This window comes from Anomalospiza imberbis, chromosome 10 (assembly GCF_031753505.1).
Source record: "Anomalospiza imberbis isolate Cuckoo-Finch-1a 21T00152 chromosome 10, ASM3175350v1, whole genome shotgun sequence".
In the NCBI taxonomy this organism is placed as follows: Eukaryota; Metazoa; Chordata; class Aves; order Passeriformes; family Viduidae; genus Anomalospiza; species Anomalospiza imberbis.
In genome coordinates this window covers 9,986,937-10,001,580 of record NC_089690.1, presented here as the reverse complement: position 1 = coordinate 10,001,580, position 14,644 = coordinate 9,986,937, and the positions used below count along the sequence as shown (strand labels likewise).

Sequence of the window (14,644 nt, the reverse complement as noted above, 5' to 3'; positions counted from 1 at the left end):
TCAGATCACGCTGGTCAGGCTTTGGCCCCCACAAACATCCCACAGCCCTTCAACCCTGGTGATCGGGAGATGCTGATACAAGGAGGGTATATCAGACCCCATCAGACCCCCAACTCCCACCCCAGTCACTGCCCTAGACCCTGGTTTAGCTGTGTCTCCAGTACTAAAGCCAGGAACAGAAATATCCTGTAGTCCTGCTGCTCCAAGCCTCCCCCGTCACTGCTTCCCACCCCAGTTTGGCTGCTGCAGGATCAGTGATGCTCAAATCCTTCCAAGGTCTTATTGAACAAACAAGATTTGACAATGATTTATTTTTTTTAAGAAAGGAAGATGCTCTCTTACACACAAAAAATTATTTCTCTTCCAACTTTTCTGATCATGGGGTTGCATTTTGCCCTCACACACCCAGCAGACGTATTGATCTGATTCTGGTTTGATCTGGAGAATTGTCCCTTCTCCTGAGCACAGGGACCAGGGACCACTCAGGGAGGGATGGCTGGGAAACAGAAGTGGGGGACAAGACAGGACAGGCTCACAGGACAAGCCTGGTGCACCCTGGTATTTAAGAGCTTGGCCACAGTCAACCCATGCATGGTGTTTAACCCTTTCCCTGGGTGCCAGGGGTCCAGCCTCACCCTGCAGCATGGAGCACAGTGGGAAGGGGGAAGGACAAGGGTGGTGTGTGCTGTAGGGGGTACCTGCCCACCTCCCCACCAGTTCTGCCCCCAGCTGCATCTGGGAAAGGACAACTAAAGCAACTGAATCCTTGGGACAAGTCTGGGTTAGAAACGTGAACTTGTGCCAGGGCAGGCAACTGCAGGCACTGGCCAAGTGAGCTGCCCTGCATGGTGGGCAGGGGTGATGGGCTCTGTGGGGGGACACGGGGGAAGAGCAGATCAAAGGGCTTGGAGGATCAGCCATGGCCCAGAACGTGCTGCAGGTGTGCAACCTCCCAGTTACTTGTCCTCTCCATCTGCAAAGAAGAAATGAGATTTGCTCAGCCACCTTCTCCCTGAGGGGCAAGATGGGAGCCCTGGGGCATTTTCTTGCAGGGGCACAGGGACAGAGGGAAAGGAGAGCCCACAATCCTGCTCACCTATCTGCTCATCTGAGTCATTCTCTGCCTCCTCCGAGGAATCTGTTGAGGGTTGCAAGAAAGCCCCACATCAGCTTACACCATAACCACATTTGCTGTGGTCCTCTTCCCCTCCCAGTGCCATTACCTCCAGACTGTGCTGGTGGTTATGTGCTGAGGGAGATGCCTCCACAACCCCACACAGCCCAGGGCATGGCACAACCTGCACATGAGCACCCCAAAACCCTTCCCCCATCTGCTCAGGGCTCTTGCTGCCTTAACCACAGGGAGGCTGGGACATTCCCACTCCCCTCCCAGCCCTGGGCAGCAAGACAGCATACCCCAGTGGACATGAGCTGCAGACCCACCCATGCTGGGTGACTGGTATCCATCACAGCCAATCTTCGGCCTCTTCTCACTGTAGCGGGCGCAGAGGTGGGCACTGCCAGCCCGATTACAGCACCAGTCATACAGCTTCAGCTCCTGGTCTGGGGGCAAAAAGGAGAAGGGGCTGAAGGGAAGGGGAGGGAGATGGGCCGGTTCCAGGCAAGGCTTTCCTCAGCTTTTGGCAGCCCCACAACTCCCTCCAAGGGAAACAGCATGTCAGGAAACAGGTTGGCACAGAGATTAAAATTATTTACAGGCTACAATAATGCCAGCCTCAGCCAGGGGATGCCAAGGCTGGCTGTGCTTACCACGGTAGGGTGACGCCTGCCTGGAGGACCTCCAGTACCTCTCCTGCCGCCCCTCGATGAGCTGGCTCTGGCTGTCGTACAGGCAGCGGACGCCGGCGCCATGCTGGTTGGGGGAGGCCGAGTGCAGCATGGAGACACGGGCACCCCACCTGCCTGAAATGGGGCACCAGTGAGCCTCAGACAGCTCTGCCCGGCCAGCACACCTGCCTCAGGGCAAGGAGTGGGCCAGAGCTGGCTCCTGGTCATCCAGCACTCCCACCACATCAGCCACGGTGCTATAGGGGTTTGGAGGAACTGATGGAGACCATCCAAGTGGTCCCCCAGGGGGAGACCCTGGTCCCCAGCATCCCCATACAGGTCAGACCAACTCTGGCTAGTCGAATAAGACAAGAAGAGGTCAGCCCTCAATCCTCCTCACTTTTCCTGTTTCTGAAGGGTAGGCCAGTCCCCCTCTCCTTTTCCTTAGGGTCACCTGCTCACCCTGTCAGGTAGGACCCCAGCCATCCTTGCAGGAAAGGTGGAAAAGCACAGCTTGGGGATGGGGAGGGTGAGGTAGCAGCATGTCCACTTGCCTCCATGGCTGCTCTTGAAGCGTGGGTCCTGCTGCCCTTGCTGCAGGGAGCAGGGGCAGGTGGGCAGGCCCTGGCTCCATGCCCAGGGCTCCTGCTGCTGCCCCATCCACGCCAGGCACTTCAGCCGGTAGTTGTTGCCCACGCGGCTCTCCAGCTTGTAAATCCACAACCCACGGAGGTCTGAGCAAGGAGAGAAACCATGAGCTGTCACCTTTGGCCAAGGGGACCACAGGGGCTGTTTTGTCTCAAGGTGAGAGTCATGTGGTGCTGATGCTGGAAGCTAAGCCCACATTGACCTCCAGCCATAGGACCCTATGTTCAACAGCCACTCAGCAGAAGGGAAACAGGGGGAGAGGCTCTTGTCAAAGAAGAAAGCCTTGGGACAGAGCCATTGGCACAATAAGTGACCATGGGCAGAGCAGGGATGTTTCAGCCTTAGGGCATAGTGGGCACCCAGGGGAAATGTGCTTGAGAGGGAAAGCCTGGCCTTGAGAACTCAGTGAGAGCCTCGCCACAGTGGCAGCCTGGATTTCATTCCTTAGGAATATTCCCCTCCTTGTGAGCCCACGCCAGCTGTGTGGCACTACCTGTGTTGTAGCCCCTGAACTGGTCAGGGCGATATTTAGCAGCTGGAGGTCTCTTAGTCAGGTCATCGTTGTGGTAAAAGCCATCTCCACTGAGTGAAGAGAAAAGAGGGAAAATCAGGGGTTGCTCTTCCTGGGTAGGATTATCCCAGCCCCAGTCCCAGCCTGCCCTTCAGCCATCCTGACCCCGTGCCAGTGGAATTGCAGCACCCATGTGACAACTCTTGGGAGAGGAGGGCAAAGGCATGAGCTGCCCCAGCCTGCTTCCTCCTCTACATAGGGTACATTTCTTTCTGGGTGCTGCAAGCACTCCTGCTGCATCAGGACCTGAGCCTACAGGCATCTGGAGACCCCCATGAGCAGCTTCCATGGTTTCCAGCATTTTGCCAGATGCTTTGGAGCAGAAACCCACGAGTGGTCCCACACAGGCGCACACACACACACACACACGTCTGTGCCACCCACGCTTCCCATCCGGGTCACCTTTTCCTTACCCAGCTGCAGCAAGCAGCTAATGAGAAAACCCTGGAGACAGCATGTACAGGGCAAGACGTAATGCGAGGAGGCAGGAAGCAACTGCTCCGGCCAAGCACGGAAATCCCTTCCCTCGGCTGGTGCAAAGTTCAGCAAACATCCCCTATTTCCCACTCCTTCCACCCAAACCGCCAGGATGCCGGGGGCCCAGGACTCCAGACGGATTTGTGGATCTTACAACAAGCACAGCCCAGTAAGACAGCATGCTGCAGCATGATCCAGTCCCTAATGGGGCAAATTTGTTTGAGAGGCCCCTTTATGTTAGGGCATATGGACATGCAGACCTCACCTGGGCTGTCCTCATCCCTGTAGGGCACTCCCTGGGATATGGGAGAAGGATTCAACCAGTGGGAGCTGTGGGTGGGATGCATCCCAGTGCTCAGAGGAGGCAGGGATGGGGTGCTGAGCTGCTGTACCTGGTGTAGCCAATGAGCACATTGGTGGAAGGGAGCCTGGTGTAATCCCACTGCATGCCTCCATCCTGGTACAGCATCAGGATGTAGGACCTGAAGCCATCAGTGGTCAGGACAGCCTGGTACGTGATAGTCTGGGGAGAAGTGTTGCAGACAGGTAAGAAAGTGAGTGAAGATGTGGGGTTTAAAACTCAGGGTGTGGGGCAGTGCTTGCTGGGGAATGGCCAGACTGAGGTCTGGAGGGAAACAAGGCAAACACACCTAGGCCTGGTTCACATTTCACATGGAAAATGTGATGGTTTTACTTTGAAACTGTTCCATGACAAGCTTCAAATTCACCCAATTTTATATCTCTGAAAAACAGCATGTCTGGTGCACAATAAACTCCAACCACCTTAAAGAGAAAGGTTTTATGGAATGAGGAAAGTTCAACTAAAGGTGTCCCTCAAAAAACCTGAAAACCACCAAAACATGGGCACAGCCCAGTCCTTTTTGGCAAAATTCTTCAAGAATGGCCTTTGTCACAAAACTGATTCTTATTTTCAGGCACAGAGGAGGTCATTGCCCGCAGGTCTTGGTGTTTTTTGACAATTTAACAGCACCTGTGTTCCATCAGTCCCTTACCTTCCGGATGTCAGTCCGGGCTGCATAGACAGGTGCCTTCTCCCAGGTGATTTTCAGGGTCCAGGCTGCAGAGTAGGAGGACCTCAGGTACCGCCGGACCTTCGCTTCCACGTCACGGACAAATGGAGGCTTGGCCGTGTTGAGGGTGGAGAATTCCTGAGGGTTGGGAGCACACACGTCTGCGTTAGCTCCCAGTGGGACAAAACAGGCCTAGACTGGGGTCACATGGAGACCCCTGTAACCAAAGTGCTGGATGGGATTTGGATGGCTCAAGAGGTGACATAGCACCAACAGCTCTTAGATTTGGCTCAGAAGAGGGAAAAACCATTCATGGGCTCCATTAATTACACATCTCAAGAGGCATCCACAGAATAGATGATGAGCTTATAACCAAAAGGTGTTTCATGCAATCATGTTCCCAGGTGGCTTCACTCACCTGGTAAAAGGTGGTGCCAACACCTCTGGAGAAGTCAGCATTGTCCCAAAATACAGCGATCATGGGGACCTCTTCGTGGCCACTGAAGCCACTAGGAGGAGGGTTGGGGTACGTGAGGACGTTGTTGTCCGAGGCTGGGAAAATGATCTGTCCATTGTCTGTGAACTGAGCAGAGGGATCCCTCCATCAGGTGAGATCCGGACCAGCAGCACTCCCTCCCATTTCCAAGTCCATTTTGAGCAATGCCCAAGGAAAGCCACCACCTGCCACTGCTGAAATAGCCATAAAGTCACCTCCTGCTGCAAACAGACCACAGCAGCATCCCAATAGCTTCGGCCCCACAAGAGTCCCATCCCAGGCACCTGGTCCTTGGTGCCTCTCCCAGGGTTTTAGGTGATGGCCAGTTGCCCAACGAGTCAAGCCCAAGTGGACTCACGTAGAGAGAGCTGCGCAGGGTTTTCCCAAATGGGAATCCAGTCTCGGGCTTGAAAAGTGGAGAATTAAAATCCACTCTCCTTTCCACGTACGCCTGATCATTTTCCCTTGCTCCATACTCATAGAGGGGCACAGCTGGAACTGGAAAAGAAAACAAACAAACAAACAAACAATAAAACCAAACCACATTTACAGCAAAGCTTTTGGTCTGTATCAAAAATTTAAAAGGGCTGAAATTATCTTGCTTCTACTTGGACAGAACCTGAGCAGCAGAAGGATGGGGAGACACTGCTTAAAGCCTCCAGGGACACTCTGCATGTCACCTTCCCTTGCATGAGCTTGTTCCCCCACCCTTTCACTGCCTTATACAAACACAGCTGCCCTAAACCTCCTATGATGGCCTTTGTGGTCACTGTCCCCTGCTCCAACCAGCCCTGTTGGGACACTGTGCTGAATGACTGCCCTTAGGAGGGGAAGAACATTGTACAAGGATTGTGGCAGGGGACAGCACAGAATTAAACACCCACAGCTCTTTCTAGAGGCTTTTACAGCCTCCAGCTCCCTATTTATGTCTGTCAAAAAAAAACATATGGAGGGGATGGGTTCTCCAGCTGATGGGACTGTATTGAAAGCAGGCTCAGCCTGCCAACAGTACAAGCTCATGTGCAGGGGCTCCTCGTGCTGCGTGTCCCCAGGATCCTGCCTTCAGATAGATCCCTTCTTTTCTGGGCACTGAATGTCCCTGAGGATGGTCCATCAGCAAACTGGATATCTTAGCCCCATCCAGGCTGCTCTGTGAGCATCACGTACCTGTGGGACTGGGCAGCAAGGCTGGGGAAGCTGCTGGCACTCCTGGTGGAGCTGGAACCACGGGGGACGATGTGCGGGAGGTGACAGTGGCTGTTCCTGGCCTGGGAAGCACCTCCCTGCCTCTGGGCAGGGGGGCTGGTGGGGCTGGGCCGGCCAGGGCAGGGCTGCAGGATGCGGCTGGGGGAGCAGTCGCTGGGGTTCCGCCCTGGGATCCCCCCCGGCCTGGGAAGGCTCCAGAAAAGCTTGACCCAGAGGTGGCAGGGGCTCTGTTTGCCAGGCTGGTGGTTGGCTCCCTGCCCAGGAACGGCTGCAGGGCAGCGGGTGATGAGCCACCAGCAGGTCCTGGCCCCAGGGTTTTTGCTCCGGGACTGCCAGCAGTGATCCCAGAGGGTGGAAGGCCAGGGAGCCCTGGGCTCCCCCCAGCTGGGGAGTGAGTCTCCATGTGTGCCCCGGATCCAGAGGCACTGGGAAGGAGATGGGTTACATCCCCTTGCCCTGTCATGGGTCCGTGGAGCACAGCACTCCCTTCTCCAGGAGCAGGGCTGTCGGCATTCCCTGAGGGGCTCCCCGGCTGGTGGGGAGGCAGGAGCAAGGCAGGGCCCCCTGGCACAGCAGCCCCCAGCTCTCCCTTTCCCCCTGCAGAGGACCCCACTATCGACTCACGTGGCGAAAGCCCAGGGCTGGCAGACACCCCCTCTGCAGAATTTCCTCTCTGTGGGGCAGAAGGCAGCACAGGGGCAGCGTTGTGGGATATGGGAACGGGAGGGGACACTTCTCCCAAAGGTGCCGGCATGCCTGAGGCCACCTCATCTTCAAGAGACCATGACTGAGCACCTCCAGCTTCTTCTGATAGCCCACCTGGTGACCCTGGCAGCAGTGGGCTGCTCCCACTCTGGGTGCTTGGTGCAGAGTTGGGGTCCCCATTGGGTGCCAGCCCTGAGCTCAGCCCATGTCCAGGGAGAAGCTGAGAACCCACCACCGAGGTGGTCATGCCATTGGGAGCACCGCTGTTGTCTGGAGCCACTGGGACCAGGCTGGCACCAGGGGAAGGTCCCCCATTCACCGAGGCTCCTCCAGGCACCTCCACCACATTGACTTCGCTCAGTTTTCCATCAGAAAGTTCAGTATTGGCACCACTTTGGGTGCCAGGGGCAGACACAGAGGCTTCTTGAGGGGCAGCAGCCTCCAAGCCTGTGTTCAAGCCACCACGAGCTGCAGCAGCTCCAGGAAGGCTTGTTTCATCAGCAGCCTCGCCTGTCCTTCCAAGTGATGAAGACCCCTCTGTAGACAAGGAAGAAGATGCAGACTGCAACACACCTCCCGTTTCTCCATCAAGGCTTTCTGAACCAGCTTGTCTCATTCCAGTAGGAGCCTGGGACTGTCCTGTGGACCCTCCATCAGCAGCCCCTTCACTTGCCCCTTCTCCTGCAGCAGGAAGGACCCCAGTGACAGCACCCAGGGAGGGCTGAAAACCTTCAGCAGCACTGTCTGCTCCTCCGAGTGCACCCAGGCTGGATGGATCCGAAACAGAGGATGCTGCGACTTCACCACTGGGAGAGGCTGAACCAGATGAGGAACCTGCACCAGGCAGTTCACCCTGCTGAGGGCTGACAGCTGAAGGATTTGTCTCCATGTTGGGATTTTCACTCTCTGGGTTTCCCGCCTGTGCCACATCCCGTGCACTCCCAGCCCCCTGCACCAGGCCAAACCCTGGGCCAGTTTCACTGTCCGGAGAGGCCGGGGACAGACTGTCAGGGCCAGGGGCTGCAGATGAGACGGGTCCTGCTTCATCACCCCTTGACACAGAAGGTGCTGCCACCACATCACTGGGAGAGGTGATTCCAGATGGGGAACCAGCTCTGGGCAGTTGATCCAACCCAGCTGCTATTCCACTCCCTGCAGTGGAGCTCAGGGATGGCTCAGACTCAATCCCACTGCCTGCTCCTTCCAGTGATGGCTCTGCTGTGCTGCCTCCTTGCCCTTCTGCTGCTGGCAGCCCCACATTTGTGCCAAGCTGGTCCCCAAGGCCAGGTGATGGGGGTCCGACCGGATCATGAACTGCTGAGCTGGGGGTATCCCATGCCAAAGTCGAGTCGGTGTCTGGCCCTTCAGCCCCAGGGAGTCCTGCTCCCACGGGACCTCCAGCTGCTGCTCCCCATGGCTGTGACCCACCAGAGGATGGAGATCCAGGTGCTCCCTGGGCAGCACTGAGGTCAGGGCTCACTGGTGTTTCTGCCTCAGACACGGGGCCAGCCACTGACCCCAGAGGTGGGGAAACAGCCTCAGGAGCATTGGCCGATTCACCGGGCAGCTCCCCTGGTCCTTCAGGCCCTGAGAGATCAGGCTCCATTCCAGCACTGCTGTGAGGTGCAGAACTAGGTGAGGACACTTGTCCCAGTGCTGGGGCTCCTCCTGTTCCTGTTCCACTTCCATCCCCACGTGCTGATGGAGGGGAAAGTTCAGCATGCGCCATATCCCCTGTTTCTTCTGCTGGCAGCTCTCCGGTGTTAGTGAGGTCCTTCTGAGGGCTGACAGCTGAAGGATTTGTCTCCATGTTGGGATTTTCACTCTCTGGGTTTCCTGCCTGTGCCACATCCCGTGCACTCCCAGCCCCCTGCACCAGGCCAAACCCTGGGCCAGTTTCACTGTCCTGAGAGGCCGGGGACAGACTGTCAGGGCCAGGGGCTGCAGATGAGACGGGTCCTGCTTCATCACCCCTTGACACAGAAGGTGCTGCCACCACATCACTGGGAGAGGTGATTCCAGATGGGGAACCAGCTCTGGGCAGTTGATCCAACCCAGCTGCTATTCCACTCCCTGCAGTGGAGCTCAGGGATGGCTCAGACTCAATCCCACTGCCTGCTCCTTCCAGTGATGGCTCTGCTGTGCTGCCTCCTTGCCCTTCTGCTGCTGGCAGCCCCACATTTGTGCCAAGCTGGTCCCCAAGGCCAGGTGATGGGGGTCCAACCGGATCATGAACTGCTGAGCTGGGGGTATCCCATGCCAAAGTCGAGTCGGTGTCTGGCCCTTCAGCCCCAGGGAGTCCTGCTCCCATGGGACCTCCAGCTGCTGCTTCCCATGGCTGTGACCCACCAAAGGATGGAGATCCAGGTGCTCCCTGGGCAGCACTGAGGTCAGGGCTCACTGGTGTTTCTGCCTCAGACACGGGGCCAGCCACTGACCCCAGAGGTGGGGAAACAGCCCCAGGAACATTGGCCGATTCACCGGGCAGCTCCCCTGGTCCTTCAGGCCCTGAGAGATCAGGCTCCATTCCAGCACTGCTGTGAGGTGCAGAACTAGGTGAGGACACTTGTCCCAGTGCTGGGGCTCCTCCTGTTCCTGTTCCTGTTCCACTTCCATCCCCACGTGCTGATGGAGGGGAAAGTTCAGCATTTGCCAAGTCTTCTGTTCCTCCAGTCAGCAGCTCTCCATTATCAGCAGGAGATACTGAGGGCTGAAGGGCTGGAGGACTCATGTCACTCTGGGTATCTTCATAGGGACCAGCATCCCCTGAATCTTCTGCCTGTGCCATGTCCCCTACGCCCTCAGCTCCCTGGCCTTGGATCCCAGCAGTGGGCCATGCCAGTCCGTCAGGTACAAAAGGCGCTGGGCTGGCGGCATCTGAATCTGAACTCAAACCAGTGCCAAGTCCATCAGCTTCCTGGGGAGCTCCAGCTGGCATCCCTGCTGGCTCTGACTCCTTGAGAGGAGACACGACTGCTTCTGGACCAGTAGTGAGGCCAGGACTTGCTGATGTCTCTGCTGTACCATCAGCTTCAGACAGGGTTCTGGCTCCAGCCTCTGGGGCTGGGTCAGCTGGGGCAGGAGCACTGGGGGTGTCTGTGGGGGATGTCAGAGCATCAGGAAGCAGCAGTGGCTGTTCTCCAGTGGGGGTCTGCCATGAGGCAGGCTGGAGGGATGGACTGGCCAGATCCACAGCTCCCACATCCCCTGCGGGCAGCACAGTGGCTGAGACTGGGAGATTTGTGTCACTCTGTGCATCAGTGGGAGCCCCTGGTGCCGGCAGGGAGGTGGCAGTGTCCTCTGTTTCCTCAGGCACCACTCGTGCCCTGCTGGCTGCAGGCGACAAGGCTGAACCAGAAGCGTCTGATGACATCCCGGGAACTCCCTGCCCGTCCCCATCCCCACCAATGGATGGTGTCAGCGAAGTGTCTGGGCTCAGTGCCTGGCCAGGGAGGAGGGAGGACTTCCCAGGGTTTTCCACTGTTCCTGACATCACTGGGCTCTCTGGAGGTAGGTGGGTCGAGCTGGCTGTGCTGAATTCACCATTTATTGCATCTCCTGGATCTCCAGAGTCTGAAGCCAAGGGACTTTCCTCACCAGCTGGGGCCGTTTCTCCTGCTGGCTCTGGGTTAATGCCCTCAACCCTGCCCACTGCTTCATCCTGCTGGGTTGGGAGTGGCTCCCCAGCATCAAGACTGGGGCCCAAGGAGCTGGCACTGGCTTCACTTTGAATAGCTTCAGGCACGATTACACCTTCCTCCACTGCTCCCTTGGCTGTGGTCAGCCCTTGGCTCAGCAGCACAGTGACACCAGCAGTTGGCTGTGGCACCCAGGTGACTGCCAGTGGAGGGGTGGTGTGGAGGGCTGTAGTGCCAGTACTGAGGTCTGTACTGATGTCCTCCTTCACATCCTCAAGGACAGGGGTGGTCCCCAGAGGGACGTCAGGAGTGACCTCTGGTTCATCATGCACTGCTTCTGGGGTGACAGCGGGGTGCTGTGTGGTGATGGCAGCAGCAGTTGTGGCTGTATTGGGAGCAGATGAATTTCCCTCAGTACTCTGAGTCGTGTTAGGAGCCTTGGTCCCGCTCACCAAAGCTGGCACTGAAGGGCCGTATTCGCTCGTCGCCATCACTGGGACCATCTCAGTCCAGGGAGGGAAGGTCTCAGCATCAGCTGCTGTGGCACTCATCTCTATAGTATGGGGCCACTCGTCCTCTGTTGTCATGGGGAAAGCTGTTCCCACAGTAAAGGACCCATCAGTAGTGACGGGGACAGCAGTAACAGCCCCAAGCCCTGCAGAGAAGCACAAAGTGGAGTGTTACTGTGGGAGCTGGACCTGGCAGCCTGCCATGAGAATCACGAAGCTCCCACCACTTCTTAAACCCCTTCTCCCTAATCCCACAGCCTTACAAGGCCCTGATTTAAAAGCCAAGGAGTGCAGTCTGCACTGCACAGCACCTCTTGCATCCTCAGCATCAGCAGCTGGCAGCTGAGGCCGGACACGGCTCATTGCAGGTCAGAGAGAGACACTGGTGCAAGCATGGAGGCAAAAACATCTGCTGAAACCCAGTCCAGTCATGCTGGGGATGGTACTGGGATGCCTGGCCACTGGGTAGAACTGGAGCCCAGTAAGTCTAGTTGATAGCCCTGGGGGTGTCTGTGGAGCTCTGCCACTTCAGGGCAACCCTCAGCCCTCTTTCCATCTCTGCAGGGACAGCTCAGAGCACTGTCGCTTCTGCAGAGCCTGGCGGGGGGGTTCTGTGTTTTTTCACCTTTTGGGTGTATGAGGGACATTTTAATAACTTTATACAAAGCCCTTTGTCAGACAGGAAAGCCAAGGCTTTGGGAAGCCTTCCCTGACTGCAGATGGATTCTGATCTGCTGCACTTAAAGAAGGTTCAATAAAACCCTCTTGGGCTGAGCGCCTGCCTGCTCCTGCCCCCATCCCCCTTGCCTCTAGCTGAGTGAAGGCACCAGGGGTTCCCCACCCATGGAGGGAATATTTGCGAGCTCCCAGAACCAAGCCCTTCTTACAGTTCTCTCTGCCTGCTGCCAAAATCCTAAGCCACATCCAGGAGCTCTGCTGAAAGGAGGACACACCTGCCCACATCCCAGACATGTCTCCCAGAATCTACTGGCATCCATGAGTGACGTTTCACACAGTCTTATTTTTAGGACAGGGATGCAGGCTCTGGGGTGACCAAGCTGCCGCCGTTGGCTCCGTGAGGAGCCGGGTGGATCTGCTGACGCTTGGCTTTAAGGAGCTTCAATTAGGGGAGATGAAGGGCACCCCGATGGCAAGATCCAGCAGGGCTTTGCCACAGCCTGACAGCCCCAGCCTGTTCCCAGTCCCGGTGCTCCAGTTCATCAGGTTCCCCCTGACAGACAACCAGACCTCCCTGCAGCAGAGGTGCCTCCAGCCTCACCACCGGCTCAGCTCGTTAGCTCCCAGACATCTTGTGCAGGGTCATTAATGAATATTAAGTCCTGTGCCAGACCAGTCCTCAAGGGGTCCATCCTCTGCTAGACCCACATTCCCTTTCCTGGCAGGCTGCTTCAGTGTCATCCTCCCTGGCTGGAAAAGGCTCTTTGTACCAGGCCCCTCAGCCAAAGGAGCTCAGCAGCTTCTGTCCCCATCTCAGGGAAAACAAAGTACACCAGTCAAGTCACCCCAGTTTAGTTTGGCCCGCTCACCCCGTTAAGTCACTATTTTAACTTAATTCTTCAATGTGAAGCAGGAAACACCATCTACCCCACACACCCATTCATGGGAAGTTTGTGCAAGAGGGGCCCCAGCATGCAGCACCAGCATTTGCTCTTCCCTGGGATGTGGGAGGGATGGGAGCATCCCTGGGTCCTGCTCTGCCAGCTGGCTTGCCTTGGCTCCTTTGCTGGAGGGGCACACAGCTTCCCGCAGGCTTCAGGGCTGGGATCTCATCTCTCCCACGGCTCCACACCTGCAAGCAGCCCCTCGGGGTGATGCCTGCCCTGTAAAATGCTTTTCAAGCTCTTCGGCTGCAATGTCTTGCAAGGACTGGTCATAAGAGGAGTTTCCAGTACAGCCAGGAGTGAAAAGCATCTCACAGTGTACCTGCTGTACCCTGAGAGGGCTCGGGTAGCACATGGGCTGGCAGAAGAATATAGGACATACCGTGCAGAATCCATGCGCAGCATCCCAGCAAGGTGGAGAGCGTCCATCCCCTGGTCCCCATGCCTCAGGCCTCCACACAGGCAGAGCACTAGGAAGCTCAAAGGGAGGAGAGAGCAGCAAGGAGCAGCTCCCTCTGTCCCTCCCTGCCTGCCTCTCCTGCAGAGCTGGAGTCCCACAGGTGCTCCTGCTCCCTCCTATTTATAGGGATGGCAGAAGGAGGCAGGTTACCGACGTCCTCTCCCGCCCCCGCTCCCTTCCCTCCAATGTCCCTGTCACCCTTCCCTTCCGGTCGAGCCCTCCCCTTCCCAAGGGCTGGATGCCCTGCTCAGCTGGGGCATGGGCTGGGTGTACCCAAAGCCCACCCTGCAGGGACCCACATCTCCCCAGGCTCTCTCCTCGGCTTAGCCGGGTACAGCTCCCTGGGCTGCCAGCACCAGAAAGTGAAGCTGAGCCCAGAACAGTGTGTGGCACTGCCAACAGTGGCATGGCAGTCACCCCACAGAACCTGTTCCCCATGGCAGTCACCCCACAGACGCCACAGAACCTGCTCCACATGCAGGGTATGGGGCTGTAGACCAGTGTGTGGTGGTGACAGGGCAATGCCAGCTGGTGTCACCATGCCTGTGAGGACACCATGGACACTAAAATCACCAGCTGAGCCATGTGTCAGCCCAGACCAAGGCAGGACACAGGTCTCCACTTGACCACTTGACCCCCCCGGAGCAGAGGCAGGTTATAAAGCAGGGAGAAGCATGGCTGGGGTCGGGCTCTGGGGTGTCAGTTGAGCTCCATAGTGCTCAGCTGCCACTAGAAGCACTGGGGATCCCTCTTCAGAGCCCCAGCACACCCAGTGGGGTTTGAAACTTGCACCTCAGTCTGGGCACAGCAGTGCTGGGGTGCTGGGAAAGGGTAAATGGTCCAGGGAGGCTTCTCTGCAAGGTTGGACCAGCATCTCCAGAAGATGGAGCAGGAAAAGGAACAGACCCAGACCCACTTCCCTGCTGTGGGGATCCCCTGAGTCACTTCACCCCTATGTCTCACCCCCCTCCTCCTCCTTGAGCAGCAGTGCCTGCACACCCCCTTGAAAACTGCTGCCAGGTCTCCTGTGAACAGCATTATGCAAACCCCCACCACTACATGGTTTTGTAGTCAATTAAACACTTCAAAAAATGCCCCCAGGCATCTCCTGCAAAGTGTTATGAGGGGTGTTAGGCAGTACACAGTGTCCCGCTGGAGCTGGGCAGGCAGCACACCAAGTGACACCCGACCCTCCAGCAGGCACTGCGGATGGGGAAATGCCGGGGGAGGCCAAGTCACGGCTGAGCAAACCCCGTCCTGTAAAACCCACGCAGCACTCCCGGCAGGGGAACCGGGCACAGACCATAAACCAGGGCAGTGTCACTCACCTGGAACTAAACACCTGCCCCCCAAAAATGCCACTGTGGGTGTAAAGCTGTGGGGGGGACAGTGCATTGGGGGTCTTGCAACCAGCACTGCAGATCATGGGGTGACTGATGCATCAGTGACCACCTGAGCAATGACCACACCAGGGCTGATGGAGGATTTGAGAG

The 14,644-nt window shown here is 57.1% G+C and overlaps 2 protein-coding genes across 3 annotated transcripts in view; both read right to left on the bottom strand.

Annotated features, from left to right (window-relative positions):
• The window catches only part of LOC137479915 (uncharacterized), a 255,481-nt gene that overhangs the window by 231,855 nt on the left and 8,982 nt on the right, over positions 1–14,644 (bottom strand). The window lies entirely within an intron of this gene.
• Positions 280–13,250, bottom strand: LOC137479904 (mucin-4-like). Of its 2 annotated transcripts, XM_068200604.1 has the most exons (12): positions 13,074–13,250; positions 6,842–11,215; positions 5,370–5,509; positions 4,934–5,098; positions 4,498–4,653; positions 3,877–4,007; positions 2,930–3,018; positions 2,339–2,522; positions 1,771–1,919; positions 1,444–1,563; positions 1,097–1,138; positions 280–973 (listed from the first exon to the last, which is right to left on the bottom strand). In XM_068200604.1, the coding sequence occupies exons 1-12, from the start codon at positions 13,132–13,134 to the stop codon at positions 957–959; spliced, it is 5,628 nt and encodes a 1,875-aa protein (XP_068056705.1). In that variant the 5' UTR covers positions 13,135–13,250; the 3' UTR covers positions 280–956. The 2 variants fall into 2 exon arrangements, with proteins under 2 accessions (XP_068056705.1, XP_068056706.1); XM_068200605.1 differs by lacking the exons at positions 6,842–11,215; positions 13,074–13,250 and adding an exon at positions 6,179–6,629.

Excerpts from the sequence above, each read along its gene's own strand:
- LOC137479904 (XM_068200604.1), bottom strand. The coding sequence starts at position 13,134 with ATGGGGACCAGGGGATGGACGCTCTCCACCTTGCTGGGATGCTGCGCA. Across the intron at positions 2,523-2,929 it reads GTTCAGGGGCTACAACACAG|ACCTCCGTGGGTTGTGGATT; the intron begins GTAGTGCCACAC and ends CTCCTTGCTCAG. Across the intron at positions 1,139-1,443 it reads ATACCAGTCACCCAGCATGG|ATTCCTCGGAGGAGGCAGAG; the intron begins GTGGGTCTGCAG and ends AACCCTCAACAG.